Raw genomic sequence first — 23,506 nt, 5'->3', positions numbered from 1 at the left:
GCTCATCTGATGCCTCTTCTTCAGCTTCTTCCCGCATTGCCGGCTCAGCTTCTTCCCGCATTACCGGCTCAGCTTCTTCCCCCATTGTTGTATCATCGTATTCAGGGAACCCATGGCCAGGATAGCTGTCGTCGTCCTCTTCTTCTTCATTGTCTTCCATCATAACCCCTCTTTCTCCGTGCTTGGTCCAAACATTATAGTGGGGCACGAAACCGGACTTAAACAGGTGGACGTGAATGGTTCTTGACTTAGATTAATTTAATTCATTCTTACAGCCAACACATGGACAAGGCATAAAACCATCCGCCCGCTTGTTCGCCTCAGCCGCAAGCAGAAAAGTTTTCACGCCATTAATGAACTCGGGAGAGCATCGGTCATCGTACATCCATTGCTGGCTCATCTTCAATACACAACACCGAAAACACCAAATTAATACAATACATAAAGTTCATACAATACTAAAATGCAACAAACAAATAACTCTCTAGCTAAAGCATTTAAATGCAACAACAAATGCGATCAAGATCGCAACTAGGGTAACAATTTATCCAACAACATAATGATACCAAGCCTCACTATCAATGGCATATTTAATAATCTTTCTAATCTTCAAGCACATTTTCTCCATCTTGATCTTGTGATCATCGACGACATCGGCAACATGCAACTCCAATTCCATCTTCTCCCCCTCAATTCTTTTCAATTTTTCTTTCAAATACTCATTTTCTCTTTCAACTAAATTTAACCTCTCGACAATAGGGTCGGTTGGAATTTCCGGTTCACATACCTCCTAGATACAAATATCTATGTCAACTTGTAATTTGTCATAAACATGAAATGCAACAAATAGTTTTAAAAGAGAATATACCACATCCGAATCATAACAAGGACGAGGGCCGACGGGGATGGATATCAAAACCATGGCACTATGTATAACAAACAACGTACGGGTAAGATAATTATACGAGTAACTATATATCCAAATCACGCAAACATCAATTTTTTATATAAAATTTCATGAACAAGAGGATCACCACAAGGTGGTGCCGGCGACGGGATGGTGCTGGCGACCGACGGTGGTTACGACGGAGATTTAGAAGGCACTAAGTAAACCAAATCTACATATGCAAACTAAGTGTTATTTTGACCTTAATTTGCATATAAATCAAATACTACCACATATAATTCCTCCCAAATTACTAAAACCCACAATTAATCACTATATAAACCCATGCAAGAGCTAATCTAGCAATGAGAGATGAAAGGACAAAGTTGCTAACCTTTGTGATCATTTGAATGGATGGGGGACTACAAATCTTGACAAATTTTGGGCAAAATTGGTGATGAACTCAAGAGGAAGAAGGGAAGAATAGAGGAGAGGGAGGGGGGAAAGGGAGAAGAACAGAGTGTGGGTGGACGAAGGGTTTATATAGGACGACCTTTAGTACCGGTTCATGGCACGAACCGGTATTAAAGGTGCTGGAGGGGCCCCATTCTGACAACATCCTGCCACCACTTTCATTAGTACCGGTTCGTGGCATGAACTGGTGCTAAAGGTTCGCCATGAACCGGTACTAAAGCGCTCCTCCCGCCTTGCCGTTGGAACCGGCACTAATGGATTAGTGCCGGTTCTATTACAAACCGGGACTAATGTGTCGCCCATTTGACCCTTTTTCTACTAGTGGTCCCTTGCATACAATTTACTTTCCATTAGTCAACTTGCACTCATGGGCTTTGCCACTTTCTTTGATGTTGATACAGTGGCCCTCTTGTGAAGCAAGACTCTTAAAGTAGCCTTTGTTGGGCATGTCGAGAATGGTCTCTATGTGATTAACTTTTCGGAGCGACCCACTAAGATCGCGACATGCCTAATGGCTAAGTTGACGTGGGATGGCTTTGGCATCGCCGTTTAGCCCATGTCAATATGAGATCTTTGCAAAGTCTTCTCAAGGGGGACCATGCCCGTGGACTAACAAATGTTAGTTTTGCTAAAGATCGTGCTTGCAGTGCTTGTATTGAAGGAAAGCTTCATGAAAAGGCTCACCCTCCCACGACTATCATCTACTCGAAGAGGCCTTTGGAGATCCTTCACATGGATCTCTTTGGGCCTCCATCCTTTGATAGTCTTGGGGGTAGAAAGTATTGCTTGGTGATTGTGGATGATTATTCAAGATATACTTGGGTATACTTCTTCAAGAGCAAGAGCGAGACCCAACAAACCATCATTGACTTTGCAAATGAAGCCCAACGACAACACAGTGCAAAGATCTTGACAATAAGAAGCGACAATGGCACCGAGTTCAAGAACTACACCTTGGATGAGCTCCTTAGTGATGAGGGGATCAAGCATCAATATTCTGCACCATACACCCCTCAACAAAATGGTGTAGCGGAGAGGAAGAACCGGACATTGATGGATACGGCAAGGACCATGATGGCAGAGTTCAAGTCTCCATACAACTTTTGGGCCAAAGCCATCAACACCGCCACTAGTAGAAAAAGGGCCATTTGTCCCGGTTCATAAGGCCCATCTGTCCCGGTTGGGGATCTAGGACTAAAGGGTCGTTACTAATGCCCAAGGCCTTTGGTCCTGGTTCTTATACTAACCAGGACAGATGGGCCTCCACATGGCCGCTCCGGCGAGCCCAGGCACGAGGACCTTTGGTCCCGGTTGGTAGCACCAACCGGGACCAATAAGCTTCCACGCGTCAGCATTTCAGGGGCTGGTTTTTTTTGAAACGAGGTGGTTTAGGGGTTTTGGGGGTTAATTTAGGTTGGTATAGGTAGCTAATAGAGAGATGTGTCCTCTCTTATCTCCGTGCTACTGCTACTGCTATGCCTAAACATGACTTAGATTGAAGTGAGGCAACATGTGGTGCATGTCGAAAGTAATACTAATCCTAACTTGATCAAGTTTGGATTGTACTACTTTCGACATGCACCACATGCATGTTGCCTTCACTTCAATCCAATCCATGTTCATTCCACCCGCTGATACATAATAACTCTTCATGCTCGCATCATGCATCATCATATATAATAAAAAGTCTACTAATCATCATCATAGAACGTCTACTCGTTATTAATAACAAGTCATACGATCATCATCCTCATAGTCATCGAACCAACCCTACTTAATTGTTCTTAGCACATGATCATCAGTATTAGGTAGGACCTAAATACCCTCTTTAAGGTAAAATAGCATAAAACAATATAGACCCTGACTCTCCATTATGGGGAATGGAGATCATCATGTCTCCAATTCTTGCGCTTCGCTTCCTTTTGCTTCCAAGAACCTCCTTACGACTGTCCATACATTTTTTCCATCCTTTGATTTTCATGTCTCCATTCCTTTTAGAAATCTGGTATGGACAGTTGAGATTCGTAGGATGACCTGGCTGTATGTTCAAAACATTAAGGCTACCTTTCCGATACATCAAATGAGGCACACAATTCTCTGGGATTATCTATTGAAAAACATAGTAATAACTTCATAGTTAGCAATGATGTACTAGTTTTAGAAGTATGCAAAAGATGCACGGATGTCGTAATAGTAAAAAAATCTTACCAGGGTATCTCCATGGTAGTTACCGTAGTTCAACACATGCACTAGTGGCACGTATTGACCATAATGTTGAGGAGTTTGATTGTAGATATTGTAATTCTCAATGTCAGTACAAAATCCGACCAGATGATTTTTCTCCTTGTAAGTTAATTCGGAGCCATCGGTGTAGTGGGTTTTGTCTACCATCTCCCGCACATTCTTTGAAGAATGAAAATAAGCTGTCAATGGAAATAAGCTGTCAACTATTTTGAAATAAACAATATAAATTAGCTAATAACTATGTTTGAGAAACTCACATAGCGGTAGAATTGGAGGCGTATCAACAAGGACCCAAATGTCCATATTGTCTTGCTTGATTTCAGGATTACCAAGATCCAGTGACAAGCATACCCTCATCAAAACCATACATCTTGCAAAGCGATTTCCATTTTTTGCAACAAAAATGGGTTACGCTCTCAGAATTGTACATCTTTACTTCATAATCCACATCATGATGTGTCCTTAGGTGAATTTTCTTTGTTTCGAAACTTTCATGGTCTTCAAAACCCATCCTCTCCAAGACATAGCGCCTTGCATGGCATGGGATAAGCTACTCGAATTGTAAAAGATGAAAATTACATGTTGAAATAGTTGTAGTCATGCTTAATTACGAAAAAAAACTTGTCGTCATTGCGTACCGTTTCAACATTGAAGGTCTCCTCGAGCTTAATGCTGAAGCGCCGATCATCATCCAGGTGAGGCCTGTCACGCAGACCTCGATCGTCATGGCACCAGCTGCACTCCCCTAGGAGACTTTCGTCGTCTAATGACGACATTTCCTACATTCATAATTCAAAGATTAAACTTGTACAATTAAATATATGTACTAAAAAAACTAAATTAGATCATTATTATTCATCACGGGTTGACTATCGGTCTGTCGAGTCTTTTCTCGAAAACGCTCAGCTCACGTGGTGTATATATTCGACTCTCGGTGATGGTCGCTCCTCACTTCGTCCCCGAGTGCATTACACCAAAATTTCTAGCACACGGGAACGAAGGAGAAGCGACCCCCACGATAACAGTCGGGATTCTTCGTCCTCTCATATATATATGGTGGAACTCTCCCTCACTGATTCCTCTCTGACATTTGCGACCGTCGGTGATGGTCGTCACTCCTTCTTCTAGTGCATAACAAAGGTCTAGCACCCGGAGAAAAAGGAGAAACGACCCCCACGACAACAGTCGGGATTCTTCGTCCTCTCATATATATATGGTGGAACTCTCCCTCACTGATTCCTCTCTGACATTTGCGACCGTCGGTGATGGTCGTTACTCCTTCTTCCCCTAGTGCATAACAAAGGTCTAGCACCCGAAGAAGAAGGAGAAACGACCCCCACGACAACAGTCGGGCTTCTTCGTCCTCTCATATATGGTGGAGACTCGACAGACTTAAAGTCAACCCGAAATATCATTTAATTATCTTTCTAAAAAAGGATTTGGTTGGTCTCACCTCGAGGTTGGAGGGGGTCGGTGATGGGGATGACGGCGGGGATGATGGAGGGGGGCTCCTAGATTTCTGCGAAAACAAAAACCCTATAAGCTATCAACTAATCATATGCATACGCTTTGCATAGTGCTCTCCAATTTTAGCATTCAAAGTAGGAGTAGTTTTCCAATTTGAGCATTCAATAAGCAAAATCAAATCGCAAAATAAAGTAGTATTCAAATTAGGATGCATTCAATTATAAGCAAAACTACATCATCTCTTGCGTCCGTACATCGTCGAATATTATCACTAATACACCTCGAATACTATCATACATATAACATCGCTAGTACAGCTAGAACCGTAGCGCCCGCCGGATATCGGCACGGGCGGTGGACACCCAAAGAGAAGGAACCATCATAGGATCACTCCAGTGAGATCCCTGAAGAACCTGCCAGGTATTGTCGAACCTGCCCTCCAACGCAACCATGTAGAGACGGACGTGCTTGTCCTCCTCACTGACACGGTGACATACCATCTCCGCGGTGTCCGGAAGCCTCGGCACCGTCACTGGCCCACGCGACCGCCACCAAACAAGGATCGGGTCAACGACGGGCTGGCTCCTCACCAACCTACGCCCCCTGGAAGGTAGCACATCCCAAAACCATCTCGGCGGAGCCCAGTCCCGGACATGGCCCCTCTGATCAAGCCGGCCTCCTCCGCCGAGTCGACGACGAGGATGCGGGATAGGCATCATCGACGTTGATGCGGGAATAATTGCTTGAACTAAAACATAAACTAGTTCTATTAATTTTCTTGATAAAAATAAACTACTTCCATAGTAAAATAAACTAGTTTTATTAAATCAAGTAGTTCAACTACTAGGCACTTACTATAAATATAATAAAGTAGTACTTACTAAAAATAAACTACTTCTATATATAGTAAAATAAAGTAGTTTTATTAAATCAACTAGTTCAACTACTAATTAATTAAGCACTTATTATAAATAAAATAGTTTTATTAAATCAACTAGTTCAACTACTAATTAAGCATTTACTATAAATAAACTAGTTTAACTAGTTCAACTACTAATTGACCACCTCCGCGGTGTCCGGAAGAAGAAAAAAAATACGAGAAGAAGAAATGATTAATAGAGGAGAAGATCAAAGACAAAAAAGAACAAAAAAGAGGAGAAGAAGAAAGGAATAGAGGAGAAGAAGGAAAAAAATAGAATATTCTATTTTTTCTTCTTCTCCTCTATTCCTATTCTATTTTTTCTTCTTCTCCTCTATTCCTTTCTTCTTCTCCTCTTTTTTCCTCTTCTTCTCCTTCTTCGTCTCCTTCTTCCTCTCCTGCTTCTTTTTCTTCTTCTTCTTCTTCCTTTTTTCCTTCTTCATCTTTTCTTCCTTTTCCTTATTTTACTTTTTCCTCTACACTAACCTAAAATGCACTAAACTAAAATCGATATGTACTAACAATCTAAATAAAAAAATTAATACATATATGAAAAAAGGGGGCTCACATTGGGGGCGACCGGCGAGGGCGACGACGGCAGGGGCGCGCGGAGGGCAATGATGATGGCGACGGGGGGCGGAGGGCGATGGCGGGGGCGGCGGAGGGCGACGGCGATGGTGGTGGGGGGCAGAGGGCGACGACGACGGCGACGGTGGGCCGCTCGGGGGGCGGCAGAGGGTGACGGCGACGACGGGCGGCTTGGGGGCGGCGGAGGGCGGGGGGCAACTGGTTGTGAAATTTTCACAAGACCAGCTTATATACCCAGAGCATTGGTTCTGGTTCGTGGCAACAACCGGGACCAATGCCCCCCTTTAGTCCCGGTTGGTGCCACGAACCGGGACCAAAGGTCAGTTTTCGGCAGCTCAAAAGGCGGGAAGCGGCGGCCTTTGGTCCCGGTTGGTGGCACCAACTGGTACCAAAGGGGGGCATTCATACCTGTTTGTGCCACAAACCGGTTCCAATGCCCCCCTTTAGTCCCGGTTGGTGGCAACAACCGGGACCAAAGGCCTCGTTCTGCCCGTGCCCAAATGTTTAGTCCCACCTCGCTAGCTGAGAGGGGCGCGCAGTGGTTTATAAGCCCCACTGCCGCACCCCTCTCGAGCTCCTCTCCGTTGCACGCTTTCTGGGCCTTATTGTCATTGGTATGCCTGATGGGCCTATTGGGCCTTCTGCGAGCCTAAATCCTGGCCCATGGATGGGTTTCTAGTCGTATTCAGGCCGTTGAGGCCCAGTAGGTGGCATATTTTTTATTTTTTCTCTGTTTTTTTGCTTTATTTATTTAATTTATTTCTACTTACAACAAAGAACTTATTTATTTTATTTTGTTTCTAATTACTTACTTATTATGTAATTTTGCTATTAAAGTTCCTAACAAAAGAATTTCTTTATGAAAATTCTTTTTGCTTTTCATGATTTTGAACAGAAAATACTTTGATAATTTTAGTTGCATCAATTTTATATGTAATTTTAGTTTCAATAATACAAGAGGTTGCTTATAATGTTTTGAACAGAAAATACTTTGATAATTTTAGTTTCATAAATTTTATTTATGTTATTAAAGTTTATTTTATTTTATTTTATTTTATTTTGTTTGTACTTATATATTTTATTAAAGTTTATATTATTTTGTTTCTAATTACTTATTTAATTTATTTTATGATAATTCTTTTTGCTATTAAAGTTTGTAACAAAAAAGTTCTTTATGAAAATTATGTGAATTCCTGACTTTTTGTGTGTTCAAAATGCACCATTGAGCTATAAGCCACATCATCAACAAAATTCTTTTTGCTTTTAATGTTTTGTACAGAAAATACTATGATAATTTTAGTTGCATAAATTCTATATAATTTTTAGTTTCAATAATACTAGAGGTTTGTAAAATGCAACATTCAAAGCATTTCAACAAAACATTCAAAGCATTTCAACAAAACGGACAATCTGTTTCGAGATATCAGGGTTTCATACGGAAACTCGTCTATTACAACATGCATTTCAAATGAACTAGGAAAAGGTTGAAATTTGGCATGGTATTATCATAATAGTTGTGGAGAGAAAGTCTTCACTTTTTCTTCGCTTATGTGCTTTGTTTATTGCACCATAACCATGGATAATCTTCATCATTTATCAGGATGCTTGGGTCAGCCTTGACTTTGAAGGGAGGAATTTCATGAAACTTTTCATAATCTTTGGACATGTCTGTCTTGCCCTCCACTCCCACGATGTCCCTTTTTCCTGAAAGAACTATGTGGCGCTTTGGCTCATCGTATGATGTATTCGCTTCCTTATCTTTTCTTTTTCTCGGTTTGGTAGACATGTACTTCACATAGATAACCTGTGCCACATCATTGGCTAGGACGAACGGTTCGTCAGTGTACCCAACATTGTTTAGATCCACTATTGTCATTCCGTACTGTGGTCTACCTATACGCCGCCTCCTGACAGATTGTCCCATTTGCACTTAAGCAAAGGGACCTTAAGAAGAGGGGTGTTCTATTTCTCAGTCCTTACGATATGCAAGAGGCAAAGAATCTATGAAAGAAAAAGGTATTAAAGCTGAAGATGTTAAGAATTTACCTCCTATTGAAGAAATACACGGTCTTAATTTACCGCCTGTTGAAGAAACATATGATCTTAATCCATTACCTATTGAAGAAGTACATGGTCTTGATAACCCGACACAGGTAGTAAAGGTAAATTCTCTCTATAGATATGATAAAGATGAAATCCCATTTACTAAGTTTGCTAGCCCATGCTTAGATGAGTTTGATAAATTTATGGCTAAGCAAGTAGATTTTAATGCTTATTTTGGTAGACAATTGAAATACAATTCAAATATGCCTGAACACTTGGTTGATTATATGGCTAATGTTAAAGGTGAACTTAAACTTATTAGCAAACATGATTCTATGGTTACCACTCAAGTAGAGCAAGTACTTAAAGCTCAAAATGATTTGCTCAATGAATTGAATAGTAAGTAATGATAATGTTGTTAGAATTATGACTAGAGGTGGTAGAATGACGAAGTAACCTTTGTATCCTGAAGGCCACCCTAAGAGAATTGAGCAAGATTCTCATAGAAATAATATAGATGCACCTAGTCCTTCTAAAAGGAAGAAAAAGAAAATGGATAGGACTTTGCATGCTTCTAGTGAACCTATTACTGAAACACCTGAGAATCCAAATGATATTTCTATTTCTGATGCTGAAACACAATCTGGTAATGAACCTGAAAATAGTGATAATGCTAATGATAATGTTCAGATGATGCTCAACCTAGTAATGATAATGATATAGAAATTGAACCTGCTGTTGATCTTGATAACCCACAATCAAAGAAAGAACGTTATGATAAGAAAGACTTTGTTGCTAGGAAACATGGTAAAGAAAGAGAACCATGGGTTAAAAAACCCACGCCTTTTCCTCCCAAACCATCCGAGAAAAAGGATGATGAGGATTTGAGAGCTTTGATGAAATGATTAGACCTATCTTTTTGCGTATGCGATTAACTGAAATGCTCAAAACCAATCCTTATGCTAAGTACATGAAAGATAGGTCTATCCTTTTGCGTATGCGATTAACTGATACCGGAAGCTGTCAATCGATTATATTTGGAGGTTTTGAATTTCCTCTTCCTACTGTCAAGAAGAAATATGATATTCTTATTATTGGGGATGTGCATATCCCCGTTGAGGTAACATAGTGTTATTCGAAATTTCTCCGGTTCCATGTGTATTCGGAATGAGTTCGTTAACAAGACTTGATCAACCTTATTAGTGGATTCCTTGTGATGATCATGAGATGGATGAAACTAGAAGGCACAACCTTCTGTACCCTCCTTTTACTTTCTGTTATTTATATTCAATAAAATAAAAATAAGTATTTTCCCGTCTATTATCTGATTATCCATGCAATATAAAAATACCCCAAAAATAAAAGTTCTCCAAATGGCCTAAAATTTAAATATGATTTTTTTCTAGAATATTTGAGAATATTTGGCACCAAGAACACAGCAAGGGGGTCGTCCACCTGGCCAGGGGGAGGGCGCGCCCCCTGCCTCATGGGCCCACGGTGGCCCCCTCCACTTATTCCTGCACCCACACACTTCTTCCTCCCACAAACACGAATATCCAGCTCAAGCACGAGTTCTAGCTCATTTTGCTGCCATTTTCGATCTCCTTGCTCAAAGCACCTCTCACAAAACTGCTTGGGGAGATTGTTCCTTGGTATGTGATACGTCTCCAACGTATCTATAATTTTTGATTGCTCCATGCTATATTATCTACTGTTTTGGACTATATTGGGCTTTATTTTCCACTTTTATATTATTTTCGGGACTAACATATTAACCGGAGGCCCAGCCCAAAATTGCTGTTTTTTTGCCTATTTCACTGTTTCGAAGAAACAGAATATCAAACGGAGTCCAAATGGAATGAAACCTTCGGGAACGTGATTTTCTCACCGAACGTGATCCAGGAGACTTGGACCCTACTCCAAGGATTCAAAGAGGCGGTCACAAGGGTGGGGGCGCCCCCCTAGGGCGCGCCCCCTGCCTCGTGGGCCCCTCAGAGCTCCACCGACGTACTCCTTCCTCCTATATATACCTACGTACCCCCAAACGATCAGAATAGGAGCCAAAAACCTAATTCCACTGCCGCAACTTTCTGTATCCACGAGATCCCATCTTGGGGCCTGTTCCAGAGCTCCGCCGGAGAGGGCCATCATCACGGAGGGCTTTTACATCATCATAGCCCCTCCGATGAAGTGTGAGTAGTTTACCTCAGACCTTCGGGTCCATAGTTATTAGCTAGATGGCTTCTTCTCTCTTTTTGGATCTCAATACAATGTTCTCCCCCTCTCTTGTGGAGATCTATTCGACGTAATCTTCTTTTTGTGGTGTGTTTGTTGAGAACGATGAATTGTGGGTTTATGATCAAGTCTATCTATGAACAATATTTGAATCTTCTCTGAATTCTTTTATGTTTGGTCTACTAGATTGGTTTTTCTTTCCATGGGAGAAGTGCTTAGCTTTGGGTTCAATCTTGCGGTGTCCTTTCCCAGTGACAGATGGGGCAGCAAGGCACGTATCGTATTGTTGCCATCGAGTATAACAAAGATGGGGTTTTTATCATATTGCATGAAACTATCCCTCTACATCATGTCATCTTGCTTAAGGCGTTACTCCGTTTTAACTTAATACTCTAGATGCATGCTAGATAGCGGTCGATGAGTGGAGTAATAGTAGTAGATGCAGGCAGGAGTCGGTCTACTTGTCTCAGACGTGATGCCTATATACATGATCATACCTAGATATTCTCATAATTATGCTCAATTCTTTCAATTGCTCAACTGTAATTTGTTCACCCACCGTAGAATACTTATGCTCTTGAGAGAAGCCACTAGTGAAACCTATGGCCCCCGGGTCTATTCTCATCATATCAATCTCCATCACTTTATTATTGCTTAGCTTTTTACTATGCTTTTTTACTTTTCACTTTGCATCTCTATATCAAAAATATTATCTATCATCTCTATCAGATCTCACTCTCGTAGGTGACCGTGAAGGGATTGACAACCCCTAATCGCGTTGGTTGCGAGGAGCTATTGTTTTTGTGTAGGTACAAGGGACATGCGTGCAGCCTCCTACTGGATTGATACCTTGGTTCTCAAAAAACTGAGGGAAATACTTACACTACTTTGCTGCATCATCCTCTCCTCTTCGGGGAAATCCAACGCAGTGCTCAAGAGGAGTATGTGACTCCTCCATTGGTCCAATTAGTTTTTGTTCTAGTACTTTATTCATTGCAAATTCTTGCTGCTTAGGTAACCCTGTTCTTGAGCTTGCATGTCAAATTTATATGGTCAAAATTAGTTTTGATTTATGATATAGGCTCTATGCACTTGTAGGAGTTGTTGCTATCAATATTATTGAGTTTGGTTTACTTTTACTTTGAAGTTACTAAAGTTTCAGAAATTTTTCAGAGAAAGAAACATATTTAGGAAAATATACCAAGGGGGGTCTTCAAGGAAGCAAGGACCCAGACTTGCAATGCGTGATGCTGATGAAGAGCCACCAAGGGATGCTCCAATGCGCCCTTGTGAATGGCCTTCATAAAATTTCATGGATCGAGTGGGGATTAAGGAAGAATTTAATGCATATTTGCATAACGCTGATCTTCTGAACTTCGAGGAAGAAAAGTGCAGCCTGTATCACTATCTCATTAACTCCTTTGTGAGGAGGCCAAAGGAAGATATATTATTACCAGAGAGGAGGCAGATGAGGACGAGAGGAGGGCGGAGGCCGCTCGTCGCCACACTGTAGCTCAGGAGGTGATAGCCGCTGCATCTCAGTACAACCCCAACTACTATTATGGATATCCGTCAGGCCAGCCGTGGCCATAGACCAACTTAGGCCTAAAGCCTATGCTTGGGGGAGTACATATTAATTTCGCACCGACATTATATTCATGCTCACACACTCATTGCTAGATGTCGGTGCTCATACTTTTTCATTGTATCATCCATGCTAGTTTATTTTCCTTTTTATGCTTTCTTCTTGTGTGTTTAATAAACCTTAAGAAAAACCAAAAAAATTAGTTGTAGCTTTTAATTGGTTTACTTTCCATGCTTGTAGTAGCAATTAAAAAGAGAACCCAAAAAGATTTCCTGTTTTTCTTTTGCTTGTTGGGAGCTTTCCTGTGTAAATAGTTTTATTTATTTTATTTTCTTTGGGGTCGATAGGAGAAGACCATAATTAAATTTTTGAAGAAGCTCTTATATGCATTATTGTTGATCTAACAAAAGAGCCCATATTGCCTTGTCTTCTCCTGTTTATTAAATGCTTGCAGATTCCAGCTTAGTCCAATGCGCGTGCACTATTATTATTATTCACATCGTTCGGTCGTGCAAGTGAAAGGCAATTATGACGATATATGATGGACTGACTGAGATGAGAAAAGCTGGTATGAACTCGATCTCTCTTATTTTTGTAAATATGATTAGTTCCTCGTTCCTGATTCAGCCTATTATAAATAAACATGTTTGCAATGACAACTAGAGATCATAGTTTCTTGTGCCATGCTTGTTTAGCTAGGAGCTTATAATGGTTTACCTTGCGTGCCAACATGCTTTTAAAATGGTTGTGATGTGGTATGATAGGGTGGTATCCTCCTCTGAATGATTTAAGTGACTTGACTTGGTGCATGTTCACGCATGTAGTTGAAACCAAATCAACATAGCCTTCACGATATTTATGTTCATGGTGGATTATATCCTACTCATGCTTGCATTCGGTGTTGATTAATTTCAACGCATGTTCATGACTGTTGTCGCTCTCTAGCTGGTCGCTACCCAGCCTTTTTCTAGCCTTCACCTGTACTAAACAGGAATACTGCTTGCGCATCCAACTCCATAAACCCCAAAGTTATTCCATATGAGTCCACCATACCTACCTATATACGGTATCTACCTGTCGTTCCAAGTAAATTTGTACACTACTAGGAAAAGGCCTGCTAGTGGAGCACCTGTTTTGGCTACTAATGGCGCACTATAGGTGCGCCACTAGCATCACGCCATTAGTAATTAATACTAATGGCGCACCAGATACTAATGGCGTCACCCATCCTCGCACTACTACAGCCCGAGCACGCTTAACTTCGCAGTTCTATCCAACCCCAGCACCAGCTCACTTCACAGGCACTTGTTGATATATCTATCATATCAATCCTATTAAACCTTGTTGATGTCTAGGACTTTGTTCATGTTCATGAGTGTGATGAAATTTTAAAAAAATATTTCAACCTTCCCGGTCATATTACGTATCATATTTTGAAAATAAAATCCAATTTTTTTTTTGAAACCAATTTTTTTCCTGTTACTAGTGGCGCACCTAGCAAATGGTGCGCCACTAGTAAGTTTGAATTTTAAAAGTACAGTGTATGTAACTTTTCGAGTAGATGATTTTTCATATAAAAAACTTTTTAATCCGAGTTCGTATGCAAAAGTTATGCCCATTTTACTAAATTCCAGAGAGATTTTACAAATAAAGTCGAAATTCATATTTGTAAATTTTCCCAACAACTTGACCACATATCACATGGGAAACGTATTTTCTTTTATTTTTTTTTGATATTTCCATCATTTTATTTTATTTATTTTAAAACTGAAAAGGCGGTCCAGGGGGGGTGCATTTAGCACCAGGGTTACTAATGGCACACCTGATGTGTGGTGCGCCATTAGTAGTTTTGAAAAAAAAAATTGTTAGTAATGGCGCACCAGTGGACAGTGCGCCAGTACTAGTTAAAACTAGTAATGGCGCACGATCCCGTCGTGCGCCATTACTAACAATTTTATTTTTAATTTTTTCAAAACTACTAATGGCGCACTATCCCATGGTGCGCCATTACTAACAAATTTTCTTTATTTTTTTTCAAAACTACTAATGGCGCACCACACACCAGGTGCGCCACTGCTATATAGCAGTGGCGCACCACATACACGGTGCACCATTAATGTCCATATCATCTATCGCCCTTTTCCTAGTAGTGGTATGTGCCAAACTCTAAACCTTCAAATAAATATCATGTTTTGTATGCTCGAATAGCTCATGTATCAACTAGGGCTGTCCATATCTTCCATGTTAGGCGGGTTATTCTCAAGAGGAGTGGACTCCGCTCCTCACTCATCAGAAAAATGGCTGGTCACCGGGATGCCCAGTCCCATGCTTTATGCAAACTAAATCAAAATAATTGCAAAAAAAACTCCCCCTGGGACTCTTGTTAGTTGGAGGCACTCGTTGTTTCGAGCAAGCCATGGATTGATGCTTGTTGGTGGAAGGGGGAGTATAAACTTTACCATTCTATTTGGGAACCGCCTATAATGTGTGTAGCATGGAAGATATTGCCATCTCTTTGTTGTTATATTGACAATGAAAGTATACCACTCAAAATATTATTCACCTCTATTTCAAAACCGAGCTCTGACACCTCTACAAATCCCTGCTTCCCTCTGCGAAGGGCCTATATATTTACTTTCATGCTGAGTCATCATCCTCTTATTAAAAAGCACCAGTTGGAGAGCACCGCTATCATTTGCATTCATTACTGTTAGTTTACATTGAGTATGACTTGACTGGATCTCTTTTACCATGAATTACAATGTCTAGTCAGTCCTTGATCTTTAAAGGTGCTCTGCATTTATGTTTTGCGGTCTCAGAAAGGGCTAGCGAGATACCATCCTTTTATATCATATAATGATTGTTTTGAGAAAGTGTTGTCATCCGAGATTTATTATTATTGCTCGCTAGTTGATTATGCTATTGATATGAGTAAACATGAGACCTATGCGTTATTGTGAATGTGGTTAGTCATAATCTTTGCTGAAAACTTGAATGCCAAGCTGGCTTTACATATTTACAACAACAAGAGCAAATAGAGTTTGTAAAAGTTTTTCTTTATCACTTTCAGTTTATCAACTGAATTGCTTGAGGACAAGCAAACGTTTAAGCTTGGGGGAGTTGATACGTCTCCGTCGTATCTACTTTTCCAAACACTTTTGCCCTTGTTTTGGACTCTAACTTGCATGCTTTGAATGGAACTAACCTGGACTGACGCTGTTTTCAGCAGAATTACCATGGTGTTATTTATGTGCAGAAACAAAAGTTCTCGAAATGACCTGAAACTTCACGGAACAACTTTTTAGAAATAATAAAAAATCCGCGCAAAAGATGAAGGCCAGGGGGCCCACCACCTGTCCACGAGGGTGGGGGGCGCGCCCCCTACCTCGTGGGCCCCCTGGATCTCCTTCGACTTCAACTCCAACTCTATATATTTGGTTTCGGGGAGAAAAAAATCAGAGAGAAGGATTCATTGCGTTTTACGATACGGAGCCGCCGCCAAGCCCTAAAACCTCTCGGGAGGGCTGATCTGGAGTCCGTTCTAGGCTCCAAAGAGGGGAATATGTCGCCACCGTCATCATCAACCATCCTCCATCACCAATTTCATGATGCTCACCGCCGTGCGTGAGTAATTCCATCATAGGCTTGCTAGACGGTGATGGGTTGGATGAGATTTATCATGTAATCGAGTTAGTTTTGTTAGGGTTTGATCCCTAGTATCCACTATGTTCTGAGATTGATGTTGCTATGACTTTGCTATGCTTAATGCTTGTCACTAGGGCCCGAATGCCATGATTTAAGATCTGAACCTATTATGTTTTCATCAATATATGAGAGTTCTTGATCCTACTTTGCAAGTCTATAGTCACCTATTATGTGTTATGATCCGTTAACCCCGAAGTGACAATAATCGGGATACTTACCGGTGATGACCATAGTTTGAGGAGTTCATGTATTCATTATGTTCTAATGCTTTGTTCCGGTACTCTATTAAAAGGAGGCCTTAATATCCCTTAGTTTTCATTAGGACCCCGCTGCCATGGGAGGGTAGGACAAAAGATGTCATGCAAGTTCTTTTCCATAAGCACGTATGACTATATTCGGAATACATGCCTACATTACATTGATGAATTGGAGCTAGTTCTGTGTCACCCTAAGTTATGACTGTTACATGATGAACCGCATCCGGCATAATTCTCCATCACCGATCCATTGCCTACGAGTTTTCCATATATTGTTCTTCGCTTATTTACTTTCCCGTTGCTATTGCTATCATCACTACAAAATACCAAAAACATTACTTTTGCTACCGTTACCTTTTGCTACCGTTACCACTACTATCGTATTACTTTGCTACTAAATACTTTGCTACAGATATTAAGTTTCCAGGTGTGGTTGAATTGCCAACTCAGCTGCTAATACTTGAGAATATTCTTTGGCTCCCCTTGTGTCGAATCAATAAATTTGGGTTGAATACTCTACCATCGAAAACTGTTGCGATCCCCTATACTTGTGGGTTATCAATGCCACCATGACGCCAGACAGCGTCTACCTCCTGCGTGAGTCCATCATCGCACATTAGACGCCTAATCTCCAGAGCGCCATGCCATCAAGATCTGACACAATCAATGTGTGTGATGAAACACCGCTCCTCCAGCCATCACCTGCTCCAAAACGATGTCCCCATGAGGGAAAGCGCTACTAAGAACGCCATCATCATCTGATCCGGGAGACCCAGACCTAGAGTTTCCCCTGGAGCACCCTGAGCCTAATGACGCCAACTGTAACAATGATGCCTCGACAAGGAAACGACATCAAAGATGCCGCCATCGTCCGCCATGACCGTAGTCGGCGCGATTTTCATCAACACTTGCGCCACCGGGCGTACGCCGCCGGCCTTGCTGGTTCCTTCGACCGTAGCAAACTCCAAAACAATGCCCTGAAGAGGGACTACGGCGCAAAAGCACTGCCATCGTTCGATCCCATGGAGATCTAGGGTTTCCCCCGGAGTTGCCCTAGTTGTCAAGGACCAGACAAAGATGGAATCCCGCAGGTCCGTCCAGCAGCCGACATGTCGCACTCGCCATCGTGCTGACCGTGACCCGGAGACCAAGCTCACGCCTGGGCCCAGATCCGGCCGCTGCCATCCCTGGCGACCGTGGTGCCCCAGATCTTGAAGCCGCCTGCCATGGGGAATGGGGTCGCCGGAGCGCTGCCAGCCCTCGTCGTGACGTCTGATACGTCTCCAACGTATCTATATTTTTTTGATTGCTCCATGCTATTATATATTTTTTTGGATGTTTAATGGGCTTTATTATACACTTTTATATTATTTTTGGGACTAACCTATTAACCCAAGGCCTAGTGCAAATTGCTGTTTTTTGCCTATTTTAGTGTTTCGCAGAAAAAGAATATCAAACGGAGTCCAAGAGGAATGAAACCTTCGGGAGAGTTATTTTTGGAACAAACGTGATCCGGAGGACTTGGACTGGACGTCAAGAAATCAACGAGGAGGCCACGAGGCAGGGAGGCGCGCCTGCCCCCTGGGCGCGCCCCCCACCCTCATGGGCCCCTCATGTCTCCACCGACCTACTTCTTCCTCCTATATATACCTACGTACCCCGAAACCATCCAGGAGCACCATGAAACCCTATTTCCACCGCCGCAACCTTCTGTACCCGCGAGATCCCATCTTGGGGCCTTTTCTGGCGCTCCGCTGGAGGGGGAATCGATCACGAAAGGCTTCTACATCAACACCATAGCCTCTCTGATGATGTGTGAGTAGTTTACCTCAGACCTTCAGGTCCATAGTTATTAGCTAGATGGCTTCTTCTCTCTCTTTGGATCTCAATACAAAGTTCTCCTTGATCTTCTTGGAGATCTATTCGATGTAACTCTTTTTGCAGTGTTTGTCGAGATCCGATGAATTGTGGGTTTATGATCAAGATTATCTATGAACAATATTTGAATCTTCTCTGAATTCTTTTATGTATGATTGGTTATCTTTGCAAGTCTATTCGAATTATCAGTTTGGTTTGGCCTACTAGATTGATCTTTCTTGCAATGGGAGAAGTGCTTAGCTTTGGGCTCAACCATGCGGTGCTCGATCCCAATGGCAGTAGGGGAAACGACACGTATTGTATTGTTGCCATCGAGGATAAAAAGATGGGGTTTATATCATATTGCTTGAGTTTATCCCTCTACATCATGTCATCTTGCCTAATGTGTTACTCTATTCTCATGAACTTAATACTCTAGATGCATGCTGGATAGTGGTCGATGTGTGGAGTAATAGTAGTAGATGCAGGCAGGAGTCGGTCTACTTGTTGCGGACGTGATGCCTATATACATGATCATGCCTAGATATTCTCATAATTATGCACTTTTCTATCAATTGCTCGACAGTAATTTGTTCACCCACCGTAATACTTATGCTATCTTGAGAGAAGCCACTAGTGAAACCTATGGCCCCCGGGTCTATTTTCCATCATATTAATCTTCCTTCAACTAGCTATTTTTGTCGCCGTTTATTTTGCAATCTTTACTTTTAATCTTTATCATCAAAATACAAAAAATATTATCTTATCATCTCTATCAGATCTCACTTTTGCAAGTGGCCGTGAAGGGACTGACAACCCCTTTATCGTGTAGGTTGCAAGGTTCTTATTCGTTTGTGTAGGTGCGAGGGACTTGCATGTGGCCTCCTACTGGATTGATATCTTGGTTCTCAAAAACTGAGGGAAATACTTACGCTACTTCGTTGGATCACCCTTTCCTCTTAAAGGGAAAACCAACGCATGCTCAAGAGGTAGCAAGAAGGATTTCTGGCGCTGTTGCCGAGGAGTCTACGCACAAGTCAAGACATACCAAGTACCCATCATAAACTCTCATCCCTCGCATTACATTATTTTCCATTTGCCTCTTGTTTTCCTCTCCCCCACTTCACCCTTGCCATTTTATCCTTCCTCTCTTTCCATTCGCCTTTTTTCGCTTGCTTCTTGTTTGCTTGTGTGTTGGATTGCTTGCTTGTCACGATGGCTCAAGATAATACTAAATGGTGTGACTTTGCCAATACCAACAACAATGATTTTGTTAGCACTCCAATTGCTGCTCTTACCGATGCTGAATCTTGTGAAATTAATTCTGCTTTGCGGAATATTGTCTTGAAAGATCAATTCGCCAACCTTCCTAGTGAAGATGCCGCTACCCATCTAAATAGCTTTGTTGATCTGTGTGATATGCAAAAGAAGAAAGATGTGGACAATGATATTGTTAAACTGAATCTATTCCCGTTTTCGCTTAGGGATCGTGCTAAAACTTGGTTTTCGTCTTTGCCTAAAAATAATATTGATTCTTGCAATAAGTGCAAAGATGCTTTTATCTTTAACTATTTTCCTCCCGCTAGGATCATCTCTCTTAGAAACGATATTGTGAATTTTAAGCAACTTAATCATGAACATGTTGCACAAGCTTGAGAGAGGATGAAATTAATGATACATAATTGCCCTACACATGGTTTGAATCTATGGATGATTATACAAAATTTTTATGCCGGATTGAATTTTACTTCTAGAAATCTTTTAGATTCGGCCACGGGAGGCACTTTTATGGAAATCACTTTAGGAGAAGCTACTAAACTCCTAGATAATATTATGGTTAATTATTCTCAATGGCACACTGAAAAATCTACTAGTAAAAAGGTGCATGCAATTGAAGAAATTAATGTTTTGAGTGGAAAGATGGATGAACTTATGATTTTTTTCGCTAATAAGAGTGTTTCTTCTGATCCCAATGATATGCCTTTGTCTACTTTGATTGAGAATAATAATGAATCTATGGATGTGAATTTTGTTGGTAGGAACAATTTTTTTAACAACGCTTATAGGGGAAACTTTAATCCTAGGCCGTATCCTAGTAATCCCTCTAATATTTATGGTAATTCCTACAACAACTCTTATGGAAATTTTAATAAGATGCCCTCTGATTTTGAGACTAGTGTTAAAGAATTTATGATTTCTCAAAAGAATTTCAATGCTTTGCTTGAAGAAAAATTGCCTAAGATTGATGAGTTGGCTAGGAATGTGGATAGAATTTCTTTTGACGTTGATTCTTTGAAATTTAGATCTATTCCACCTAAGCATGATATCAATGAGTCTCTCAAAGCCATGAGAATTTCCATTGATGAGTGCAAAGAAAGAACCGCTAGGATGCGTACTAAAAAGGATTGCTTTGTGAAAGCGTGTTCTTCTAGTTTTCATGATAATAAGGATGAAGATCTAAAAGTGATTGATGTGTCCCCTATCAAATCTTTGTTTTCCAATATGAATCTTGATAATGATGGGACTGGAGATGAGTCAACTTTAGTTAAAAGGCATCCCAATGATTCAGAGTTTTTATATCTTGATGCAAAATTTGGTAAAAGTGGGATGAAAGAGGTCAAAACTTTAGATAGCAATGAACCCACTATTTTGGATTTTAAGGAATTTAATTATGATAATTGTTCTTTAATAGATTGTATTTCCTTGTTGCAATCCGTGCTAAATTCTCCGCATGCTTATAGTCAAGATAAGGCTTTTACTAAACATATCGTTGATGCTTTAATGCAATCTTATGAATAAAAGCTTGAATTGGAAATTTCTATCCCTGGAAAACTTTATGATGAGTGGGAACCTACTATTAGAATTAAAATTAAAGATCATGAATGCTATGCTTTGTGTGATTTGGGTGCTAGTGTTTCCACGATTCCAAAAACTTTGTGTGATATGTTAGGTTTTCGTGAATTTGATGATTGTTCTTTAAACTTGCACCTTGCGGATTTCACCATTAAGAAACCTATGAGAAGAATTAATGATGTTCTTATTGTTGCAAATAGGAATTATGTGCCTGTAGATTTCATTGTCCTTGATATAGATTGCAATCCTTCATGTCCTATTATTCTTGGTAGATCTTTCCTTAGAACGATTGGTGTAATTATTGATATGAAGGAAGGAAATATTAGATTTCAATTTCCGTTAAGGGAAGGCATGGAACACTTTCCCAGAAAGAAAAATAAATTACCTTATGAATCTATTATGAGAGCTACTTATTAATTGCATCCCAAAGATAACAACACCTAGATCTATCCTTGCCTTTATGCCTAGCTAGGGGCGTTAAAGGATAGCGCTTGTTGGGAGGCAACCCAATTTTATTTTTGTTTTTTGCTTTTTGTTCCTGTTTAGTAATAAATATTTGATCTAGCCTTTGTTTAAATGTGGTTTTATGTTTGAATTAGTGTTTGTGCCAAGTAGAACCTTTAGAATAACCTACGATGATAGTTATTTGATTCTGCTGTAAAAAACAGAAACTTTGCGCGCACGAGATTAGTTTTCATAAATCATAGAAACGTGATTTTCAGTTGACTCTTTTTGCAGTAGGTTAATCACTCATCGACCCCGAGGACAACGACGACGACGACGCCTAGGGCGCGCTGGCCAGCGCGCCGCCTCATAGTTTAGTTTGTTTTAAATTTCTTTTAATGCTAATGTGGACACGTGGACTCTCGCCGGCCTTCCTGGCCAGCTTAATGTTTAATTAAGTTGTTTTCATTTGAAATATGCTTGCACCGTTTTTTTTCCAGCTCCGTCAAAATAGGTCGGGCGAGCGTTGGGCACATACGCATATCCAAACGCGGAAGTGGACGTCCGTGTCCGTCTGGCCAATCCAAACAGACAAAAAGCGGATGAAATCGTCGTCCATTTGGGTCGCCCGTTGGAGTTGCTATAACATATAAAAAAAAATCTGTGGCGAAGAACGAAGAATCTCAGGGGTCGGGGACGGAAGTGAAGCCATCAAGCTCACTGCTCCGGAGATGGACAAGGCACGGACGCCTTCAGAGGAGAGGAGGCCCCCCTCCGCTGTGTCCTTGGTCTGCTCTGCATTGCGGTGGCCGGAGCCCACCGCTAGCTCGCCTGTTCCTCCACACCGGCCGGCAGAAGGTGCGTAGCGTACGCTCCCCCATCTCATCTGACGGCCTTCACTGCGCTCCAGCGTGAGAGATTAAATTCATGGTCGGCCTCACATGGCCCTCCATCTGACGCGCCTTCAATGACTCCCCTCCCACAGCGCCAGCGATAGAGATTTATTAATTCCTCCTTCCTTTACCCCTTGCCGTCACTCCCACCCCAACCACTCTCTCTCTCTCTCTCTCTCTCTCTCTCTCTCTCTCTCTCTGGTCTCGGCCGTGACGGTCAGCTCACAAGAGGTGCTTCCTCCAACATTGCGCCGGGGCCGTAGAAGGTGAGGACCCCCTTCCTCTTCGTCCCAGCTACTGCCTCTTCCTCAGATCTGAAAAGAACCTCCAGTTTTGTTTTTTAGTCTCAAGCTTTGAATCTGATTTGTAAACTAGAAAGCTTTTATTCTGATTTGTGTACTAGAAAGTTTCTGAAGCTTTAATTTGCGTAGCATGGTAGAAAGGCTACGATTTCTGTAGTACAAAGCATGCACCTTTGTTTCTGCAACTAATTACTTTGTTCTCCGTTAACCACACCAACAGTGCACCGGGTGGCAAGTCCGCCTAGCTATTTCCAAACAAAGAATCAACACCAACAAGCCCAAGTTTGCGTAGGTACGAACTGATTTTCTTGGATGCTTCTCATGGTGGATTTATCTAAGCATCTATGTCCAATTCTGCTAGCTAAATTTTACCTGGTAATTTCCAAAACGCACACATTGTTTCCATGTACTAATTAGGATGGAGGAGGAATGCAATGTGCTGGAGAGTATACTTGACGGAAGCATGAAACCGACGGATCTACGGTTTTCCCTTCTCGAGAAGATTACAGCAAATTTTTCTGAGGAGCGAAGAATTGGTGTGGGTGGATTCGCAGTGGTGTACAAGGTAAACTTTACTTTTCAGAGAAAATTTGGTTTACACTTACATTTTTCTTTTGACGCAAGGAAAACAGTTTCTTTACTTTCACAAAATAGTAAAATAGTACTAGTATGTTTCTGTGGTATACTGCCAAGCCAAATTTTTTTGGTGGTATACAGTACCAAAGTTGGGCTGTAATCAAACTAGTACCAAGTT

General features: G+C 41.2%; 1 protein-coding gene across 4 annotated transcripts in view; it reads left to right on the top strand.

The window, feature by feature from the left end:
* Window positions 1-22,497: 22,497 nt before the first annotated feature.
* LOC123087414 (uncharacterized) overlaps window positions 22,498-23,506 on the top strand; it is a 32,983-nt gene continuing 31,974 nt past the window's right edge. For 3 of the 4 annotated variants that reach the window (XM_044509422.1, XM_044509419.1, XM_044509417.1), the window contains exons 1-3: window positions 22,579-22,716; window positions 22,973-23,044; window positions 23,170-23,317. In XM_044509422.1, the coding sequence (XP_044365357.1) occupies window positions 23,171-23,317 (147 nt within the window). In that variant the 5' untranslated portion in view covers window positions 22,579-22,716; window positions 22,973-23,044; window position 23,170. Of the gene's footprint in view, window positions 22,717-22,972; window positions 23,045-23,169; window positions 23,318-23,506 lie in introns of all 4 variants that reach the window. The other variant, XM_044509418.1, reaches the window with a different exon arrangement.

Source organism: Triticum aestivum, chromosome 4A, assembly GCF_018294505.1.
Source record: "Triticum aestivum cultivar Chinese Spring chromosome 4A, IWGSC CS RefSeq v2.1, whole genome shotgun sequence".
NCBI lineage: Eukaryota > Viridiplantae > Streptophyta > Magnoliopsida > Poales > Poaceae > Triticum > Triticum aestivum.
This window is presented reverse-complemented; position numbering and strand designations above follow the sequence as displayed.